The sequence below is a fragment of the Limanda limanda genome, chromosome 14, assembly GCF_963576545.1.
Source record: "Limanda limanda chromosome 14, fLimLim1.1, whole genome shotgun sequence".
In the NCBI taxonomy this organism is placed as follows: domain Eukaryota; kingdom Metazoa; phylum Chordata; class Actinopteri; order Pleuronectiformes; family Pleuronectidae; genus Limanda; species Limanda limanda.
In genome coordinates, this window is record NC_083649.1 from 7,574,721 (window position 1) to 7,595,405 (window position 20,685).

Below are 20,685 nucleotides of genomic sequence, written 5' to 3' on the forward strand. Positions count from 1 at the left end.
CCGGGGGGTCCGGCCATGTCCCTGCACGCCCCCACATCTCCCATCGCCGCAGACCCAGCTCCTCAGGACCATCACTACCAGACCCCGGACTTCACAGACTCCAGCCTCTTCGCGTTGCCCCCCGGGGGGGTCGGTGAGTGGGACCTCACCGAGGAGGAGGCTTTCCTCGGGGGGTCACCGGGCTCCCAGCCCTCGGGCAGCCGCTGCGGTGCCGCCGCTCCTCCGCGACCCGGAACCGGCGTCCCGGGTCCGCACCACCACCGGAGCTCCTGCAGCACCGAGCCGGCCCCGGTCGACCTGTCCGACCTGGGCCTCCACGACCTGGGCGACTTCAACCTGTCCGATCTGGAGATTTCTGCAGCTATGATCGATTATCTCCTGGGGTGATTGTTCGAATATTTAAGATGGCACTGTAATTAGAGTATTTATAATGGAAAGGAGTAGAAGAATATATGTAATGTAGAACTATACAGATGAGTGTATTATAAGGAAATTACAAATAAAATATATATTTTCATAAATGTGTGGCTTTGTATATAAAGGGTAAAAACGCCAGATGCCGCCACGTGGTGCCGTGGCTTAGATGGTTAAAGCGCCTGTCTAGTAAACAGGAGATCCTGGGTTCAAATCCCAGCGGTGCCTTTTGATTTCTATAATTGTTTTATTTCTCCATCATTTTCAACGAATCGCGTTGCAACATTTCCACCCTGAACATGTGTAGCCCAAGCCCAAAGACTCACTGAGAGTACTGCAGTCACACATAGGAGCGTTTACACTGGAAACCTGAGGCCATCATTCCAGCTGTGACATTATAAACTGTATAGTTACATTTAGTTTATGGTTAATACTCTGTATATGGGCAGTTAGCAGCGGTGGAAGTATTCACATCCATTATTCAGTCTCAAATGCAGCAACACCGTGAAAATAGCTGAAATCAGATCAGCAGGGCCGTGCACAGACAATTCAGAGGCAGTTGTTTAAAGCTGCTTTTCAGATATTGAGGGGCTGTCTCTCAGCGATACGGGTCAACGCTCAACAAAAACATGTGATCTCTGAATTTATGCGTTACAAACCTGCCTCTGCCTGCTGCGATTTCTGAGTCGTTGTGAACTTGTCTGAGCTGAAGAATCTCCTGCTGCGTTGTTCATGTGTGAAAGGGAAACTCTGCTGACCCAGTTTTAAAATTCATTAATTTTACCCCTCTGAAAATACAGATGCATGCTGTAGTACATCCTTTAATTACACGTTTATTAAAGTAACCAGACATGAGAATGTTTAATACTCAATTACATCACAAAAAAATCTCTTGCCGTCATTTGTCCAGCAGCAAATTACTTATTACTGAGGAGGATTTGTCAACACAGGACCTCAGGGGACATTAGAGGGGTATTGTGAACAAAATGCATTAATATCAACAATAACTCACCTAATCATAAATTCATGCTGTAATTACTTTAAGACGAACTTGTATTTGAAACACAGAGAGGATTTCTATGTATTTCCTCAGGCAGCCTATTTCTTCTCTGCCCTTGTAACATCCGGTTTCTCCTCGTACTTGCAGCCCAGCCAGTATTTTGCGATGGATCGTGGGTATGGCGGGTTGGCGGTGTCCACACGTTTCGTCTGCTGACTCACTCTGTAGTATTTATCTGCCATTAAAAAGAAAAAGGAAGGAAACACACAGACAAAAAAGCTGTTAAAGGGAAAAACTTCTTTCATGCCTGTTCTGTGGAAATAATTTCTGATAAAGCGATTAAAATAACTCCATGTTTTCGTACCTCCCTTGAAAAAATACACATTCTGAACAGGAGTGCTCCGGTACGCCTCGGTGGGGCTCTCATCGACGTTGTCGCTGTAATCGTAATCAGACCAATCATCATAACTCCAGAAATCATCGAACAGCACATGGCGACTCTGCCGTCTTCGCTGTTTACGCCTCTTGCTGGGCTTCTTCTTCCGCCTCCTCACTGCTGGTCTGGGCGATAGCGTGGGCTTGGGGCTGAGGTAGACTCGTCCGACCATGGCAGCGTCTACAGGAGCCCTGATGCCCTGCCAGTCCTGGCTGATGAGACGAGGGCCAGTGTGGGGATCGCTGACTGAAGGTAGAAGAAACGAGATCAGAGTAATTTACCGTGAAGTGATGTTTTTCATGCATGAACATAAGAAATGAATAATGTGCACTAACACTGGTCTATTATAAGTTTGGTTTAAAACTATTTACATCGGTAACAGAATTTTTCTAAATCTTTTTTGAACCTCTAAAGGGGTTGAGGATTCAAAAAGAGTAATTTGACACATTTGTGTTTGCATTTATAAACTTTCCAAATATAATTTCTCTGGTATTACTTCAACAATTGCCGGCATGGCTCATGTGGTCATTAGTGATCTGGTGGTTTAATGCATTTTTGCAGTGTTTGTGTTCTCTATGTATTTTAATTGTGGGGCTATTAATGCTGTTGTAAATTATTTTGGTTTATTGTCATTTACTTGCTCCTACAAAGAAATAAACATTACATATAAAGAATGAAACAAAGATGAGTCTTACAGGAGTCTCCAAAGAGCTCCATGAAGAAATCCTCCCAGGACTGATCGCAGAAGAGGTCCGTGTATCTCGTGAACAGCACAGACGGCGAGGACCTGCTCATGCGGACACACTCCTCGTGGGAAGGCTGGTGTTTGAAATCATACTCGTAATAGTTTTGCCCTGGAAAGAGAAACACGCACATGAGATACGATCTACTGGGGACATGTTGAAATGTTACAGCATTATTTACCCCAACAACATGTGAAGATGTATAATATAGCATAAAATGTGCCTCAAATATGTAATTTACTTGAGAGGTAGATACAGAAATAGTTACATTCCACCTCTTGAGGGGTTTAAACCCCGAGGGTTAGGACCCCAAGAGGTCGCAAAATAAAGGATTGTAAAATACTAACTAACTATAAAAAGGTCACAAAGCCATAATTTGTTAAAAAAATATTAAGATGCTTAATTTCAATGGGTCATGAGCACAAGCATCATCTTAACAATACGTTATTTTGTTGGGGGTCCTCACAGTTGTCACTGGTGACAATGCCCTTGTAAAAAATGAAAAGTACCAGACATCTCTTCATGAGTACCTTTGAAAAAGTAAACTTTCTCTTTGCCACGATGGCTCGGGGCCGGGACAGCAAACGCAGCGTCAGTATCGTCTGGTATTCCGTCAAATCCGACCGAAATGAGCCGTGGATATTCCGGATCCAAGACGTTGCCGTCAAACCTCCAGTACTTGTCACCCTGAGACAGAATAGATACAAAGCCCAAAAAAACGGAGGTTTGAGGCTACTGCAGAAAAGCTCAGAATACAATAAATACCTGAAATAATTACTGCACCCATTGTATCTGCAGACCTAATGAAGAAGAACAATGCTAAAATAACCTCCACGAGGTCAAAATATTAACTTCAAACCTTTTCTAAACCATTACACAAATGAGTAATACTCCTTTTAGAAATTATTTGATTTCCCATGTTCTGAATAAATTACAATATTATGCATACAATTACACGTTCTTCACAGTTTCTACCTTAAAGATGTAGGATTTCCCCTGGCAGTTGATGCGTGTGAACGCGGCGTCGATAGGTCCTGCTATTCCCCACACGTCCTGGATGAGTCGGGGGTAACCAGGAAGAACAGACTTGTCGTCCAGCTCGAAAAAATATTCACCTACAGGAGAAGAAGCATGGATGGGAAATTGGGAATTAGTTATCATCATCACTATCATCTGACATCAGACGCCTGACCGAAGAGAAGCAGTTCCAGCCGTCGCTTTAGAGTGTGATGTCTGGATTGTAATTCATCATTTCTACAGAGTTAATTTATAAATTTAAATATTTTTGCAAGCCTGTTACTTTTGGCGTGTTACACTTTTGCATAGAACTATATGTTCTTAAAATCTACCAATTTATTCCAAAGGTCTGGAGACTAAAAACTAAACTCCTTTTTAAAACACTGCTGGATAAACTCGGGGCCCATGATAATTATCTGAAACCTTTTTTTGTTTTTTTTGTGAAACCTCACATTTGGGGACTGTGGAGAAAGAGTTCTCCACAACCAAAAGGTGGGTTTACCTCTGAAAGCATAGATGGAGCCATTCTTCATCTGCAGAAAAGCATCAAACGGTCGCCCGCTGCAGGGCACTGCGTCAGGGTCTGCAGCTGGGGTGGGGTCTTGTGTGGTGATGGGTGGGAGAGTGACAACCGCTGCAGATGTTTGGAAAGTTGGTGCAACAGTCGTAGCCACGGGCGTCACAGTTTCTGTGGCGTCCTCTTCTGCATCGAAGGTGTCACCCCTAGCGGCTGAGGGTGGAGGAAAGTTTCATCAAATGAGAAATAAAACATTTGTCCATGTATTCATGGTAACATGCTGCAGCTCTACTGACTCTTTTTGGGGCACACGGAGTCAAAGTCTCCACAGCAGCTTCCATAGTAAACACACATGGAGTCGCACTGGCATTTCCTCTGTGGATCGAAGGAGCCGCACTGACCCACACAGGACTCTGTGGAGACATTGTAAGACAGTGATACTGTGAAGTAGTACTCAGATACTAAAGGTAAGTAGAAGTACATAAAGTGTAGCGTTTTTTCTGACCTCAAACTAGATGCTACTTATTTATAATATAATATCTATATTTGATGTATTAATCATATTTTTCTTTATTATAAAAAGTAATTTAGCCAGTAAAAACATTTAAAACAGATTTTAAAATGCTGTTGTTTTCCATCAGGGATTAATACACACAGTTCTTATATGCTCAGATATACTATATGGTAAACAATGGAGTATACATAATTTTGAAAGGTAATGCCTTTTTATAATAGTACAACACTTCACTGATTATAATAATAACAATAGTTATTATAATAATTATAATTATAAATCTATTTAAGTCCAACCGATATGGATTATTTTGTGGCCAATGCTGATAGTAGTTAGTTCAAGACTTCTGATAGAGATATAATCCTCCATACATATTAAAAAATGGCAATTATTCCTCGACATTAATAACAGACATAATATATACGTTTTTACATTTAATTCCTGTGTGATGTAGCCACATTAACAGGTTCAGAATGTGTTATTGTTTTATTATCGCATAACTATATCATATATACATTTTGATTAGTAGTACATTTCTTAAGCTGTGGTGACAGAACACAATCGCTAATTAAGAAAGTATTTATTTTTCTAAGAGACTTACTTTCTGCAGCCAAGGAGGCGTCCAGCAGGACGACGAGGCCCAGCAGAGTCACTGCTAGCTTCATGTCGTCTCACAGAAAACACTCCACCTTCAAACGCAGCAAAGTGAAGAAGTGGAAGAGAACAGTGCACTTTTCACTGTAGTGCAGCCAGATGAGTGTGAACTGAGTGTCCCATGTCGGGGAGCAGCTTTGTGTGCAGATGACGATCGATAGGTATTTTCAGGAGTTGATGACCCCGGGCTGTCAACACTTTGATAATCATTAAACTGGGATGGCTGATCTCTGTCCTGTTTGTCCCAGATACATCAACATGATCACTCCGAGGCACGGAATAAACCCACCGACTTTAGACGGTTAAACCCAATATCAGCTTCCTGGTTATTCAACAACAATGAGACCAATAATGGAGAATACATGTTGTGTAGTTTTCTGTTTAATCAAATGTTTCTTAATTGGGAAGATGCTAGAAATGCTACATAACTAATTAACTTTGGACATGTGCTATTCTAATGATAGGGCGTCTGAGGGAGTGAGTGTCAGAGCTCAATCATTGTGTAACTGGGTCAGTAGTTTTTCTCTACTGATTCCTGGTAAAAACAAAACAAATAGACAACCCTAAAGCAAACACACAGATTCTTCCAAATACAGCCCTGTTAACTACACTGACATATAAAGCGACACAATAAGAACATATAGGACAATTTGTAGGTCTGGCAGTGAGCCCTCTCCTCACCCTCCCATTTCCATGTGTGTAGGGAGACTGTACAGCGGCCTTCAGGTAGCTTCTGTCGGTCAACCCTTTGTTTGCTTTGTCTTTACTGGAACAGGACCAGTGACCTAAATGATAATTTTGTGTTGTATTTCCAAGCGGGCCCTGAACGTCACAAATCCATGAAAAACAATGTAACATATCTTCTAGGATATTTTGAGGGGGACTTATCATGGCGCACTTGGCACTGTTTGTGAGACCTGGGCCACAAGGGAGCCACAGCAGGTCATAGCATGTCAACCAAAAGGGCCAAAGGTGGCCAGAATTCATCTTGTGATATTTGGGCCGTATTTACCTCATGGGCAACTTAAGGTTCACATCGAGATTACAAGCCAGAAAGGGCCCACATCAGTTTTTCGGAATGTATTTGAGATCTATTTGTCCGGGCCACAATAAGACCAGGAGTGCTGCGTCATTGCCTGAAGTGGCCCACATGTGTGAGCTATCAGGGCAGGACTGCTCCTATTATCCCTGCCACAAGGTGGAGCACTTGTCCATGAGGTGCTTATCTGGATGGCTGACAGTTACCAAGAAAAACGTTTCATAATTTTAAAATTGTCATAATAACAGACATAAACAAATCGTACTCCAGTAATCGTTGACAATCTAACTATGATATAAATATAACAATTTCAAATATAATAATATAATCAGTCATTTATTTTTGTGGTCTGATTGTGAAATCACAAATTAAACACTCAAGAGACTCTAAATTAGTTTAATCACACACAAAGGAGCTACACAAAAAGGCTGTGTCTCTTTCAGGAGGTTCGGGGGGGGGATTGAGGGACTTTTCTCATGATCCGTCCGTGGGCCACAAAATCTTTCAGTTGCCAAATGCTCCTGACCTCTGGTGAACCCTGACAGAGCTGAGCTCCTTCACACTATGAACCCGAGTGAAGGATCAGTGAGTTGAGGTATGTGGTGTCAGGGCCAGTGAGTATTGAACAGTCTGATGGCTGTTGGATAGAAGCTCTTCCTCAGTCTGGACGTCCTGCATCTCTGACTTCTGTACCTTCTGCCAGAGGTGTGAGCAGTATGTGTTGGGGGGAGGCTGGACTCCTTGACACTGGAGCAGGCTCTTCTGTGGACTGCTGGAGAGGGCTAGTGATGTCCTGACTCTCAGCAGTCTTATTGCAGAGGTGCACCCACACCACACGGTGATGGTCAAAATGTCGTAGACAATTTCCAGATGTTGTTGTCCTTGTGAGAGGTGACGCAGTCATATGTGAACAATGTGTAGAGCATGGGTGTTACGGACAGTGATCTGTATGTCCTGTATGTATACATGTGTTGTGTTCTGTCTTGTGTTGTTGTTTTGTCTCCACGTCCTGGTAGACTGGTGATGCCTGCAGGGACTGGAAGGGGGAGCTCTCGGGCAGGACACGCCAGTGAAGTGGCCACAGAAGAAGAAGCATCATGGCGGCTCATCTCACCTGGTTCTAATTTTCAAATCACCCCACCTGTTACAGATCTCTCATCAACCCTTCCCCTTTAAATAGTCCTTTGTTTGTTTTGTTGGCGAGGAGGCTTTTGTGGTGAGCTGTGGCAGATCTCTAATTGTTTTGGCTTTGGTGTTTGCTGGTGTATTGAGTTAGTTTTACCAGTAGTATTTAAGTTGTAGCAGCCTACTTTTGTTTTGTCTTTGTTAACTTTGTTTGTTGTGCGCACAGGGACAACGAGGACAGATAAGATACTCCGGGGTCAACATATCACACACACGTAGATTTACTTCTTGTTAATACCTCAGGTTAGAGTGAGCACCACCTGCTGTACTTTTGGGTTCTAAGCACCTGTAAAGGGGGGGGCGGTTTCTTTGTGTTCTTTTTCTTTGGTGCCACTGATAGTCCTTGCTTATCCCTATGTTGCTTTGTTTAAATAAATATTGTCTTTGTCTAATATCGGGTCTTGTCTTCTGTGTGATTGCACCCTCACTTCTTCAAACCTGTTGTAGGCCTATCTATGTTATGTCCTGCTACGAGCCACCAGGGGGCGTAACAATGGGGCTGAGACCACATCCTTGTGGGGTACCCGTGTTCATCACAAGGCTGTTTGATGTTATATTTCCAATTGTGCCATGAGGAAATCTGACAGCCAGTCACAGGGTGCAGGGTTGGGTGAAAGGTTCGGCAGTTTGTGAGTGAGCTTGTAGGGGACGACTGTATTAAAAGCGGAGCTGTGATCTCTGAAGAGCATCTTGATGTTTTGCAGGTGGGACGGGCTGAAGATGATGGTGTCCGAGGTGCCTCTACTGGGCGGTGGACGTACTGCAAGGGTCCAGAGTCTCAGGGATACTGCTTTGAATGAACTCCTCTCTGAAGGCCAGAACCCCTCTCTCAAAACCCTTCATGATGATCGGAGTGAGTGCAACTGGCTTGTTGTCATTCAGCCAAGTCACTGGGAGGATGGTGGTGGTTTTGAAACAGGGGGGGTGTGGCCTGTGAGAGCGACAGGTTGAAGATGGAGGTGAGTACCTCAGCCGGTGCTGTAGCACATGCCCTGAGGCCCCACCCAGGGATGTTATCTAAGGAGTGTGATCTCCTGTGTCGAGTTAATGTTTGATATCCCGAAAGAGATAAAAAGAATAAATTGCGGCTCATGTCAACGTCATCACTCTGCGGAGCACATCTCTGCTTTTCTTCACCGTCAGCTCCCCTGACCTGGGTGGTAATCGGAGGTTCTCCCTGCTCCTGAGTCTTGTCTTCTCTCTACTCAGCAGGTGTCTGCTCTGAGCAACCAGGACAAATCTGGACCAGGAAAACATCTGGATCGTTAACCTCTTGGTTACTGCTTGGTTTTTCCAGCAGAGACATGGGTGTCTGGCTGATGTGGCTGTGGTACCATCGGAACTACTTCATCGTCTCCATCACTCCGCTGATACTACTTCCCCTGCCGCTCATCAGCCCTACGTCGGTAAGTGTTTGTGTGATCATACATGTTTAGCAACATTGATAGAGGCTTAAATGGCAAATTCTTATCAGTGTCAGTCCAACGCAACAGGAAAGGAGAAGGGGTTGCAGCCACTGTGACCTTTGGCTTTGACCAAAGAAAACTGATCAGTTAGTCTGTGAGCCAAAGTGAAAAGTGATCAAAATTAGAAGACAAAACTGGAGAGATCACATTCAAGAGGCCAAAACATGTTTTGTGAGTGACTTTTCACCTTTTACTAACAAAATCGAATTTAGTCAATTTTGTCAAAGTGAACATTTGTTACAAATTTCAAAGAAATTCCTTGAAGGTGTTCCTGTGATATTGTGCTCAGAGGAGTGGGGCACACGTACAGGCAACCTGCAGACATAACACCTCAACTATTGTGCACACTGGAGGAGTAACATATATCTTTCTTACATTTACTGCTTTGTGCAAGGAGTTCTGTGTCATAAAGACTCACGTGCCTTTCTTTTTCTATTCTTACACTTTCACAAGAATTGACCGTGTCTGAGGTCGAAGGACCTGAATGACCTTGTCTCAACCTATTTCTTAAGGAGTCATGTACATGAACTTCATCCAGGTCGAGACTATATTAAACCATTTACTCCATCCACGTGTAACAGTCCTCATTGAAGCTTTTAAATCCAGATTTTAAACTTTTTTATTCACAAATGCCTTTAACTAAATTATGGAAAACTTAATTTAATATTTGCATTTTATTTCTTTTAACCTTTTTAATCTCAACGCCTAATTTATTTTTTCTTTTAATCGTTTTTTGTTGCTTGAAAATGGTTTTAATCTGTGCTGTCATGATTTCTTTTATTTTGTTTTGTCTTTGTGTTTTGTTTTATATCCATGTACAGAACCCTGAATCTGTATAAAAATGTGCATTATAACTAAAACAGCCTTGACTTATGTCACCACAACTAAATTCAGTAGATCTGGATCGATATCAAATTGCAAGAATAATGATCAGTCTCCTAAACACCAAACGTCAGTTTTTTTCATCGAGGCCAATAAATTATTCTCTGGATAACTTCAATGGAAGTTTAAATAAAAATCCTGGACCCTGAATGGCTTCTTCCTTGGGTCATGTCCCACCTCACCACCAACGTATCTGTAAATCGGTTGATCTATTGAGTTGATTGCAGTCTCACGTGAGCGGCAGTGGAAATTTTTGTGTCGGGTGGTTTAAACGGGTCAAGGAAAAGCAATTTTAATGAGAACTCTTAACTGGAGTCTGTGGAGACAAGAGTATGACGAACTGATTGTTTTATGATCAAGTGTTAATCCCTCTGCGTGTGTAAAGTCTTAGTATTGCCTTTTAAAGCGTTCCAGGTAGGTCAGAGGATGTGACCGTTGGAAGACGTGAAGAAACGTGCCTGTCTGTGTTTACGTGTTTCTACTTCTGCAGTTTTCAGCCACTTCTGACCCCAGGGTGTGTCTTTGTTTACAGCAAGCACGATGTGGTTATGCCATCATCCTCATGGCTCTGTTCTGGTGCACAGAGTGCATGCCTCTGGCTGTGACCGCCCTGCTGCCAGTCGTCCTCTTTCCTATGATGGGCATCATGACGGCCGCAGAGGTACAGCTCTCATATACAGAGTTTCTTTTCTTCGAAAAAAACACAAACATTTCCAAGGCTTTGCTTTCTTTGTTTCTTTTGTTGTTGTCATCCTGTCATGATTGAACACAACTATGTCTCGACATGCAATCATAGGAAGGAAAACTAATTTCTCCTAATATCATCTGCTCAAATATATTTAAAACAAACTCTCAAAACCAACAAATTAGCAAAACAACATAAAGCAAACATAAAACAAACAAATCTAAATATATAGTCAGGGTCTAAGTTTGCAGTCACTCACCTCAGCAACACCTGAGGATATGTGAGATAATTAAAGTTCGGCACAAGCTTACTTTATTATTATTATTTTTATTATTACAATAACTAGGCTCTAACTAGGCTCTGTGCACTCAATTTGACCTTCCAGTTAGCTATTTCCAGGATGTATTCTAGTTTTACAGACGGGGTCAAATCTGCCGATGCCAGCTTTTGACTTTTATTGCTCGTAAAACAATCTGGATGTTACATTAGCTCTGCGTGTTCACAGGTTACTTCAGGAGCTAGCTGTTGGTTTGTTGCACCCGTTTGGACTTTAGATCCTTCCGCTGATGATTGTGTCTGTGTGTGATGTGTTTCAGGTCAGTATTGAATACCTGAAAGACTCTAACATGCTGTTCATTGGCGGCCTGCTGGTGGCCATTGCGGTGGAGCAGTCGAACCTCCATAAGCGCATCGCCCTGCGAGTTCTGCTGGTGGTTGGCGCTCGTCCGGCCCTGTAAGAAACGATACTGCTCATCTGTGCACGCTACAACACACAGAAAAACTAAACTTCGACTATGGGGTCATCACTGCCTATAAAGAACTTCATAGTGGATATCATAGACTGTATATAAAGATGGTTGATGCCACAACTCACAAAAGTGAAGCCAAATCATTTGGATCTCCCCCTAGTGGTTGTTTCCAGTATTGGTCATAAACCTGGCTTCCTTTATATTAGCAGATGAGCCAAAATAATAGAATCTAAACTTTCTCAAACATGTTTTTTTTTGTATTTTAGGTAGTTCTTGCAACATTGATGTTTATTCTAGGGTTCATGTTTCTTATAAGTTTGGTTTTAGTTATTTGATGCTATGGAAATGGCATGGAAAATCATGATTGACATGTGAGTCGCAATTCGTCGAGCGAGTGTATCGCCAGCACCTCGATACTGCGGCTCCATCCCCAGATCATAGCTCCAAATGAGGTGAAAAGTGCTCAGCAGAACGTGGAGATGTGTCATCCCTCTTTATATACAGTTTATGATTTGGATATGTTCACATTTTCAGATAATTTTCTCCTCACAGTTATTGAGTCACAACGCTTGCTAAAAATGATTATCTGATTACACGAATCCTTCATTTGGCCCGTATCATCTTTGGGATGAAAGCCTTGTCTGAATTTACACTTCTGAGAGATTTCTCCACAACAACCAAACGTAACAAAAAATGGTAGATCTGAGGGAAAATACAAAACTGAAGCATAAAACTACTTTAATTCTTCCTTCTTCCTCAAAATAGATAATATTACCAAGCAACAAAACGAATTCCATGAAGTTGACGGCATGAAACCTTCCTCTCACAATGTATTGCATAATATCTAATATGTTAAATATGAAAATGGCGCTCCATCATTTCATAGTCATTTCCCCATCACTGCCATGTATCACAGGTTGATGATGGGCTTCATGATCGTCTCGTCCTTCCTCTCCATGTGGATCAGCAACACGGCCACCACGGCCATGATGCTGCCCATCGCCGAAGCCATTCTGCAGCAGCTGAAAGCCATTGAGATCCAGGCGGATGAGCGAGATTTTCCTGTTGCGGCTGACGACAACCACGGGTTTGAGATGGAGCCCAGACCCACCAAGCTGGAAATAAGCAACGACAATCAGCCAGACACCAACACTCAGCAGGAGGACACAGTGTGTAAGTAAAAACACGATGGCCATTTTCTAGAGAGTAAATGCTTCCACTGATTTGAACCCTCTGGACGTGTCGGGCTACAGGTAAACCTGAGGTCAGTCCAGAGTCGTGTCGGGAGTCCAGGAAGCAAGCGATGGAGGACAGGTACCTACTCTTGACCAAGGGGATGAGTCTGTGCGTGTGTTACTCTTCCAGCATCGGAGGCACGGCCACGCTCACCGGCTCGACCACCAACATCATCCTCAAGGGCCAAGTCGACAAGTAAGACCTTGATATGAACATCACTCAACAGGCACAGGAGAATACTGTGTTTGCTGGTTTCCTCCTCATCTCTCCATCTTTCTTGTCTGTTGTTGTGAAGGATGTTTCCTGAAAATGGTGACGTGATCAACTTCGCCAGCTGGTTCGCCTTCTCTTTCCCCAACATGGTTCTCATGCTTGTGATTTCCTGGATCTGGCTTCAGTTCATGTTCCTGGGCTTCAAGTAAGGCCACTTCACACTCGTACAGTCGGCCGCAGATGATTCTGTGACCACTGGTAACTCTGAGCAAATCAAACAAACGTCCCACATGTTCATAAGCAAGCGTAAGAAGGCAGATTTGTTTTCAGTCTTTATGCTAAGCTAAGCTAACCGGCTGTAGAGTTTCACCGGGTCACCAGCGTTGGAAAAAGTACTTGAATAATAGACCTAAGTAATAGCACAAATAAGTAAAATAAAAAGTGTACTCAAGTAAAAGTACATTCACTTTTCTACTTGATTAAAAGGCAGTACTTGCTTTTAGGTATGATAAATATTCAAGACAATTTACTGCACCATTAAGGCATCTTTGCTCTTGTTGAAGGAGGCGGGGTCTGATATTACCTGCCGATTCTGATTGGATAGGTGGACCAGGTTTCACTCTCGTTATTGATTACTTTAATGAATGTAACAAGTCTTATTATAAAATAGTTGTGGAGTGGAAGGTACAGGTTGTTGCTGGTATATGCAATGAATTAAAAGTGAAATGTACCCAAAAATAAATCTACTTGAGTAAAATACAGATACGTTAATAATGATATTAATGAAGTAAATGCACTTTGATTACAGCCGTTCACTGCAGGTCACTGAGGAGTATTTAATAAAGTTTGTCACAATTATGTGAATTAATGGTTCAGCTTAACTTCCTCAGTCTTCAGATGATTTGCTGATCAATCTTTGTCATCGTTGCCCTCTGTACTTTCCTCTGCAGCCTGAAGGAGTCATTTGGCTGTGGCGTGAAGAGCGGCAGAGATCAGGAGGCGCGTGAGGTGATGAGGGAGGAGTACCTCAAGCTGGGCCGCATAAGGTTTGATGAGGTGGCGGTGCTCGTCATCTTCACCACGCTGGTGCTCCTGTGGTTCACCAGGGAGCCGGGCTTCATTGACGGCTGGGCCACGGTGCTCTTCAACCAGGAAAAGGCGTGAGTCTCTCGCATTGGTGATGTTGTTATATTTTTTCCTGAAAGAGCACATCCGGCCGCTTCAGTCTTCACAAAACTCAAAAGGTTTAGTTTGTCAAGTCTGGGCTACTGCAAAAAACAAGGCTGCCTCCGTAGAGAGGACCCTCCCCTGATGTAAATATAAACTATTTAAATATAAAGGCTCCATTCTACGGTAAAGAAAACAGGAATTTGTAAAATTTTGATGAAACACATCAGTGAAACATCACTGGGATTATTTTATATTCATTTTCTGCCAACAGATACCTTTCACCTAAATCTTACACACTGGACCTTTAAAAACCAATACATCCTCTAAGGCAAATGTCATGTTGTTGGTCCATAACTTTTCAAACTCATAGGACATCATTAAGACATCTTTGGAAGGATTTAGTTTAAGGTTTAAAAGATCAGGGTTTGGGTACTTTTTTAAAGTTTGGGTAAGAAATACATCTTTATTAAGGATAGAGCACCTTCATCAACATGGTTTCAATAAGAGCCGCTTCGACCTATCGTCTGCTCTGAACACTTTGTTGCTCTTTAATATAGAGTTACAAACTATATCTTAAATGTTTGTGGTTGTGGAATTAAAATTCTCCCTAATTTTCCCCATTATTGTTTAATACAATATATTGGATGAGGTTATTTTGTGTTTCTCAGGTTTGTGTCTGACGGAACCATCGCCATCTTAATGTCGATGCTTTTCTTCGTCATCCCCGCCCAGCTGCCGAGGTTCGGAGGCTACGGTTACGACGAAGCAGGTGAAAAGTTTATTTTGACCCCACTGAAAAAACCGTATTGCACTGTGACTTTTTAATTAGAGCCTCACGGATTATTAGGACAGTATGAGACATATCGGTTTCAGCCTTTATGTTTATCTGTGCTTTTATGTTTGTGTTTTTGACTCAAGTTGCTATACTGATACTTAAGTTTCTAGTTAAAATGTAAAATATCAAACCTAAATTCAATTTCTTTGTCATTAGGGTTTCATAATGACGTCTTTGGAGTCAAGGCTGATTCTTTAAGAATTGGCAATGACTCCTAAGATATCAGTTGATATATTGGTGTCAGAGATATTTCATCAGTGGGTCAGGCTCTGGTTTGTGGGACAGATACATCAGCTCATGAGAGATGGTTACCCAGCAGATACATATGCTGCTCTTTCAAACCAATCACTGTTTCATGTTCCAACCTCGTCTGGGTCTCGCAGGTAAGAAGATTAATTCCCCCCCCAATCTGCTGAACTGGCAGAAGGTCCATGAGCGAATGCCCTGGAGCATCATCCTGCTGCTGGGAGGAGGCTTTGCTCTGGCGGCCGGAAGTGAGGTAAAAACCCAATGTTCTCTTGTGCATCAGGCTGAGAGAATCTGACAACTAATCGGTTTGTTTGATCATCAATTGTGCAGAGGTCCTGCATTTCTCTATTTCATATCATTGTAGATTGAAAAAATTGTCTTTTGGTCGTTGCATATCAATAAGTCACGTGCATGACCAATAACTACATGTGGATCAACCCTCCTCGTATGTTTGCTCACAGAGATCCGGTCTGTCCACGTTGTTGGGAGACAGCCTGTCCCCTCTGGAGAAAATCCCCCCCTACGCCATCTCGCTGCTGCTCTGCCTGCTGGTCGCCACATTCACCGAGTGCGCCAGCAACACTGCCACCACCACCTTGTTCCTGCCAATCCTGGGCTCAATGGTAAACTCAACACAATAAATGTCCACATGCACACACACACGGCTGTGCACACACTCCATGTGTCAAACTGCTCTGTGTTTCTTATAGGCCATAGCGATAAAGATACACCCGCTGTACGTGATGCTGCCCTGCACCCTCGCTGCCAATCTGGCCTTCATGCTGCCGGTGGCCACACCACCCAACGCTGTCGCCTTCTCCTTTGGAGGACTCAGAGTCATTGACATGGTGAGATTCATATGCATCTGTCGTTCACAACACTCAAATCCTATCATTCACATTAATAAGTCTCAGAGGCGGTTGAGCCCATGATTCTCGGATCTTCTTTAAAAGAGTCAAAACGTTGTGAGAGGGAGATAACCGTCCTCGACATCGATGTATACAAAGATGGACAACATGACAGCTCCTCAAATGTGAAGCAGGCTCTTGAACGCTACAGTCTTGGTTGTGTATTGATTGAGAATCTAATGCAGCTGTTTTGTAAGACCAACTCTTCCCTCTGTTTGGGCCTCTCGTTCAGGAGACAACCTTTTAAGTCACCAAAACTGAGCCTGTGCTGATCTGATGTGTTTGGTTCTCCAGGTGAAAGCTGGCTTCATGCTGAACATCTTAGGGATTTTGACCATAAACTTGGGCATCAACACCTGGGGATACGCCATGTTTGACTTGGGCAACATCCCCGCTTGGGTCAACGCTACCCTGAGCCAACCCTGAGGGACAACGCACACAATGGAGGACAGGATAGGTTTTTTTAAAGCTGCTGAAGACTCATGAGATGTTTCACAAAAATATTTATGATCAGATTAGCAACATAATGCAAAAAAGTGTAGTAATAAAATCATAATTGTATATATTTTTTAATCCAGAGTTTAATAGACTAAATATCTCAGGAATACATTTCCTGAAATAAATGGTAAATGTTTGGTATTTATATGGAGCTTTCCCAGTCTTCATGACCACGCAAAGCGCTTTAAAGCACAGTTTTGCCATCCACCCATCAGGGGGGAAGTTGGGGTTTATTATCTTGCCCAAGGACACTTTGGCATGAAGAATGAGGGAGACTGAGATCGAACCGATGACCCTCTGGTTAATGGACAACATACTTTATCTGTAGCTGAAAGGTTGATTCTGTTTAATCGTGAAAAAGGAGATAAAAGTCAACGTTCTGAAGAAAGTTAAAAGATGACATTTATATAAAAATAAAACCGTTTAGACCCAGCTAGCCTTAGCCGTGGCGTTCTGCTGACACGTCACCCCGACACGTTTCCTTGACACTTTCTCCTCTGACGGGGATGTGATCTCATCGACGGGTTCATCATTGACAGATCATGTGAAACTGCAGTAAACTGTTTGTTTGACTGGTTATTTACCGTAACGTGACCATGCTGTGTTCACAGGCATCACGTAAATGAGCTAAAACTGAATTGTATCAGTTGATTTAAATTACTACTGTTTTTTTAACGTGTTATTTTTTCACTGTGGTGTTTTGGTCACACTGGTTTTTCTCTTTCAAAGAACGAGCACCGACTTTGTATTTCTGCTCTTGTGGTTTGTAAAAACCAAAGTGGCGGATTTAGTTGTGTATTTATTTGTATATTATAGTAGGCATTAAAACAGTTTGACGTTTTTGGAAAACACACTCTTTCTTATCAAGTGTTGGCTGATTAACGAGTTTTTGTACAGATAAAAAAAAAAGGTATAACATTGAGATTTTGAGATGAATCACCTCTGCCAACTGGTTTTCGCTCCTGTACCTATACTGGTAAATACAGGATTATTTTTTTACTTTTAAATTGTATATTCTGACATTTTCTTAAATTTCCTTGGGACTAATTCATGGATAGTGCTTAATTAATAATCCACAGTTAGGGAACTGATGGCCATGAGTGTGTGATTTTGATGAATTTTTAAAAACTGTTGAGCCTTGGCTGAGGAATGCACTCTACTCCAGTTTATGTATATACATTTCTTTAACTCCCACTTTTTCTCATCGACTGGTCAATACTTTTGAGCCTGATTCCAGAAATGTTGACTTATTCCTTTAACAGAGCCACTCCAGTTGTTATCGGGACTTGCGCACAAAGTCGAGCCGACACTGATTAAGAGTCTTTGAGGAAGCAAGGTGTGCAAATCAATAGCAGGAAGGTTAAAGGACAACTTGGAGATAAGGAGCTGCCAGTAGGTTATGAAGGTCACTGAGGTCACTTGTGATAAACTGAAGATGTGAAGCGACAGTTTGTATTGCCTGAGTTAAGTTTTTTTATTGACCTGAAACATTTCCTTTCTGAGAATAAAGCATCGTGTCAGCAACGTGTCTTCACTCTCTCCACACCCACAGCATTAACACAAGACATTTCCAAAAAGACCCATAAATCTTTGTTTATTTTTTAATTCATCTCACCAACGTTTAATTCGTCAAAAACTTGAACTCGGTTCAAAATATTTACACAAGTCAAAGTAGGTCATAAATACGTCTGCTGTACATTCAAGTGGACCCGAGCCAACCTGAGTTCCCTGCTGCCTGTTTCACAACTTTTTGCTGCTAATGTGTCTCCAACCCTTGGTTAGAATCAATTAACTTTGAACCAATGAATGAATCAAGCAGGCGCATAGTGGGCAAAGATATTTTTTTGTAAGCTATTTGCAATATGGGTGCAATGGGTTTGTTAGTTTAGTTACTGATTTTCTTTATGATGTGAAGGTGATTAATAAATAACTGCCATCAAATAACAGCAGATAAAAACACTCTGGTAAAAAAGTTCCAGGACCGATTCAGGAACCAAAAATGACATATGAGAGGCAGAAACAACACATAAAATGACAAAATGGACAAATTAAACAAGAATTAGATTAGAGACAGACTTTACATACACACAATATATATATGTATATCTCGGGTGATTTGTTCTCTGAGAGTCTTCTGCTACATTTTCCTTTCTTGTAAAGTTCCTGAAAGTCGTTATGTTAACTTGGACGATGAGGCTGCAAAATGAGACTGGAAAAGTACAGCGGGTTCACTGATGACAACGTTCAAGCTCAAATCAGTTCACCGTTTCCTCACCGGCGGCTCCAGAGAGTCGCTGTGCTTTAAACAGTGACAGTTAACACAAACAGCTGGTCCCCACACGGTCAACACAGGTCCCGCGACTTGAGAAATGAGAAATAAAGAACAGACGTAAAAAGGAAACATTAACTAAGAGCTAACTACTGTCTGCTGAAGAAAATGTGCTAACAGATTGAAATCTATTTAGAACTTTTTAGACCTGATGACCACACAACAGACATTTAAATTCATATATTTCTACACAAACAAACACACACACACGCACTGTGCAGTAGGGTTGGGCCTCGGTATAACGACTTTTACCTTTAGGTGTCGCACTTGATCCAGCAGAGGCTACTTGGAACACAAAGATTCCAACATGGCCAAAACCAGAATAGACACTAGATGGAAAGATGAATCCAGAATAAGTTTGTTCACTTCCACTTCCCTCGTTCACACATGTTGTTCGTTTTCCATCGGAGGCCTCTCTTTTTATTTAACATAACTATAAAACAGTCGTTAAAAAGCTGTTAAATGAGACTGAATCATGAAAACTGAGCTTCTCACTGCTGTATTTTACGTCCTGGAAGTGTTTATACTTCTCACTTTCTGATATTTATGAGTGTGTGACATCTGGTGCAAGAGAATCTAAATGTGGTTTCTTAAGGGTACTTATTGGTCGGAGGTGTACCCTCCATCATTCAAGTGTTACTTATTATGTTGTCCTACTTCTCATGATTAGCGGTGGTTAAAGGCTGTCTGCACAGGTTGCTGGTGTAGGTTACTTTTTAATTTGCCAGAACCTGTCATGGTCACAAATGTCGCGTCAGGGTTAAGCTCCATAACCAAAACCAGAAATCAACCCAGCGCTAGTACACACAAACACCCACACACACACACACAGACAAACTCGTTGAATCCAAGTCCTAAAAACATACGTTTTTGGATGACTTGTTTCTAACATGTACATCAATGAAAAAAATAATTTCTATCAATATTTCAAGATACAGAGTTTTTCCAGTTTTTTGCTTCATGACGTGGCTAAAGAGCAAAAACCATCTGATGTTTCTCACTTTATTACAAACACACACGTCGCACCGAGCTGTGCACTATGTGTGTGTTTGTGCGGACGTCGTTTTAGGCCTCGGACAAACTCAACTCACAATTCAACTGACACATTTGAATGGATGTTTCCTCTGTGGAATTCTTTCAGAGGGAGACAGAGATGGAGCAGGAGAGACGATTGGAGCAACAGTCAGTTTACTCTGATCCTCCCTCACGACCGTCCCTGTGTCCAGCTGTCTCACGTCGGCGTGTCGCCTCTACGTCCCACCGTTGTACGAGTAGTCTGCCTTGTTGTGCATCACCAGCTTATTGTCCACGAAGTAGAAGCTGTCGGACTGCGTCTCGTACGGGTGCAGGATCATCTCTCTCACTGAACAGAAACACAAAACACAGCGGTCAGAAGAATGTCCGCCGGCGTCAACCCACGGCATCCTGGGATAAATCTGAGGAGGGTTCCAACGTGGGAACAAGAAAGAAAAACTTCTCTTTTATTATTCGATGCAGGACTTAGGTTCAGGAGGTTCCTCCTTCCCTCATTCCTTCACCATACATCCTTCTTCCCTTATCCCTATCCTCATCCCTTCATCCTCCTTCCCTCATTCCGTCACCATACATCCTTCTTCCCTTATCCCTATCCTCATCCCTTCATCCTCATTCTCTCATCCCTACCTTCATGTTAACCTTCATACCCTCACGTAAGAAGAAAGATGGCTGGATGGAGGGAATGACCATGATTTACAGGTATGTGCAGTGGACTCATGAACAAAGATTCCAGCATTATCCAAACTTTAACCATTACAGTGCCACGTCAATGCCTTCAAAACAGATGCTTCCTTGCCTTTAAAGATATATTATGTGTGTGTGTGTGTGTGTGTGTGCTTGCGTGTGTGCTTGTGTGTGTGTGTGTGTGTGTGTGTGTGTGTGTGTGTGTGTGTGTGTGTGTGTGTGTGTGT

The 20,685-nt window shown here is 42.4% G+C and overlaps 3 protein-coding genes and 1 non-coding gene across 7 annotated transcripts in view; 2 read left to right on the forward strand and 2 right to left on the reverse strand.

Moving 5' to 3' along the window:
* Positions 1–568: 568 nt before the first annotated feature.
* Positions 569–642, forward strand: trnat-agu (transfer RNA threonine (anticodon AGU)). The gene has a single exon. It is a non-coding gene; the product is annotated as a tRNA-Thr (tRNA).
* Positions 643–1,231: 589 nt separating this feature from the next.
* Positions 1,232–5,429, reverse strand: vtnb (vitronectin b). Its single transcript, XM_061085290.1, has 8 exons — positions 5,243–5,429; positions 4,424–4,540; positions 4,113–4,340; positions 3,569–3,708; positions 3,124–3,280; positions 2,546–2,704; positions 1,779–2,096; positions 1,232–1,649 (listed from the first exon to the last, which is right to left on the reverse strand). The coding sequence occupies exons 1-8, from the start codon at positions 5,304–5,306 to the stop codon at positions 1,513–1,515; spliced, it is 1,320 nt and encodes a 439-aa protein (XP_060941273.1). The 5' UTR covers positions 5,307–5,429; the 3' UTR covers positions 1,232–1,512.
* Positions 5,430–10,414: 4,985 nt separating this feature from the next.
* Positions 10,415–16,339, forward strand: LOC133019587 (solute carrier family 13 member 2-like). The gene is made up of 11 exons (XM_061086118.1): positions 10,415–10,528; positions 11,149–11,285; positions 12,218–12,474; positions 12,603–12,732; positions 12,833–12,955; positions 13,701–13,910; positions 14,589–14,689; positions 15,139–15,254; positions 15,466–15,627; positions 15,715–15,852; positions 16,207–16,339. Exons 1-11 carry the CDS (start codon positions 10,430–10,432, stop codon positions 16,336–16,338), a joined length of 1,605 nt encoding a protein of 534 aa, XP_060942101.1. The 5' UTR covers positions 10,415–10,429; the 3' UTR covers position 16,339.
* Positions 16,340–18,024: 1,685 nt separating this feature from the next.
* LOC133019622 (protein unc-119 homolog A-like) overlaps positions 18,025–20,685 on the reverse strand; it is a 9,552-nt gene continuing 6,891 nt past the window's right edge. For all 4 annotated transcript variants that reach the window (XM_061086163.1, XM_061086162.1, XM_061086161.1 and 1 more), the window contains exon 5: positions 18,025–20,102. In XM_061086163.1, coding sequence (XP_060942146.1) covers positions 19,990–20,102 — 113 coding nt within the window. In that variant the 3' untranslated portion in view covers positions 18,025–19,989. The remainder of the gene's footprint in view (positions 20,103–20,685) is intronic.

Bases quoted from the DNA above. Each gene is read 5' to 3' on its own strand.
- vtnb (XM_061085290.1), bottom strand. From the start codon at position 5,306: ATGAAGCTAGCAGTGACTCTGCTGGGCCTCGTCGTCCTGCTGGACGCC. The intron at 4,541-5,242 runs GTAAGTCTCTTA...ATGTCTCCACAG, and splicing joins CGCCTCCTTGGCTGCAGAAA to AGTCCTGTGTGGGTCAGTGC. The intron at 4,341-4,423 runs GTCAGTAGAGCT...CTCCACCCTCAG, and splicing joins CTCCGTGTGCCCCAAAAAGA to CCGCTAGGGGTGACACCTTC.
- LOC133019587 (XM_061086118.1), top strand. From the start codon at position 10,430: ATGGCTCTGTTCTGGTGCACAGAGTGCATGCCTCTGGCTGTGACCGCC. The intron at 11,286-12,217 runs GTAAGAAACGAT...CATGTATCACAG, and splicing joins GTTGGCGCTCGTCCGGCCCT to GTTGATGATGGGCTTCATGA. The intron at 14,690-15,138 runs GTGAAAAGTTTA...TGGGTCTCGCAG, and splicing joins CTACGGTTACGACGAAGCAG to GTAAGAAGATTAATTCCCCC.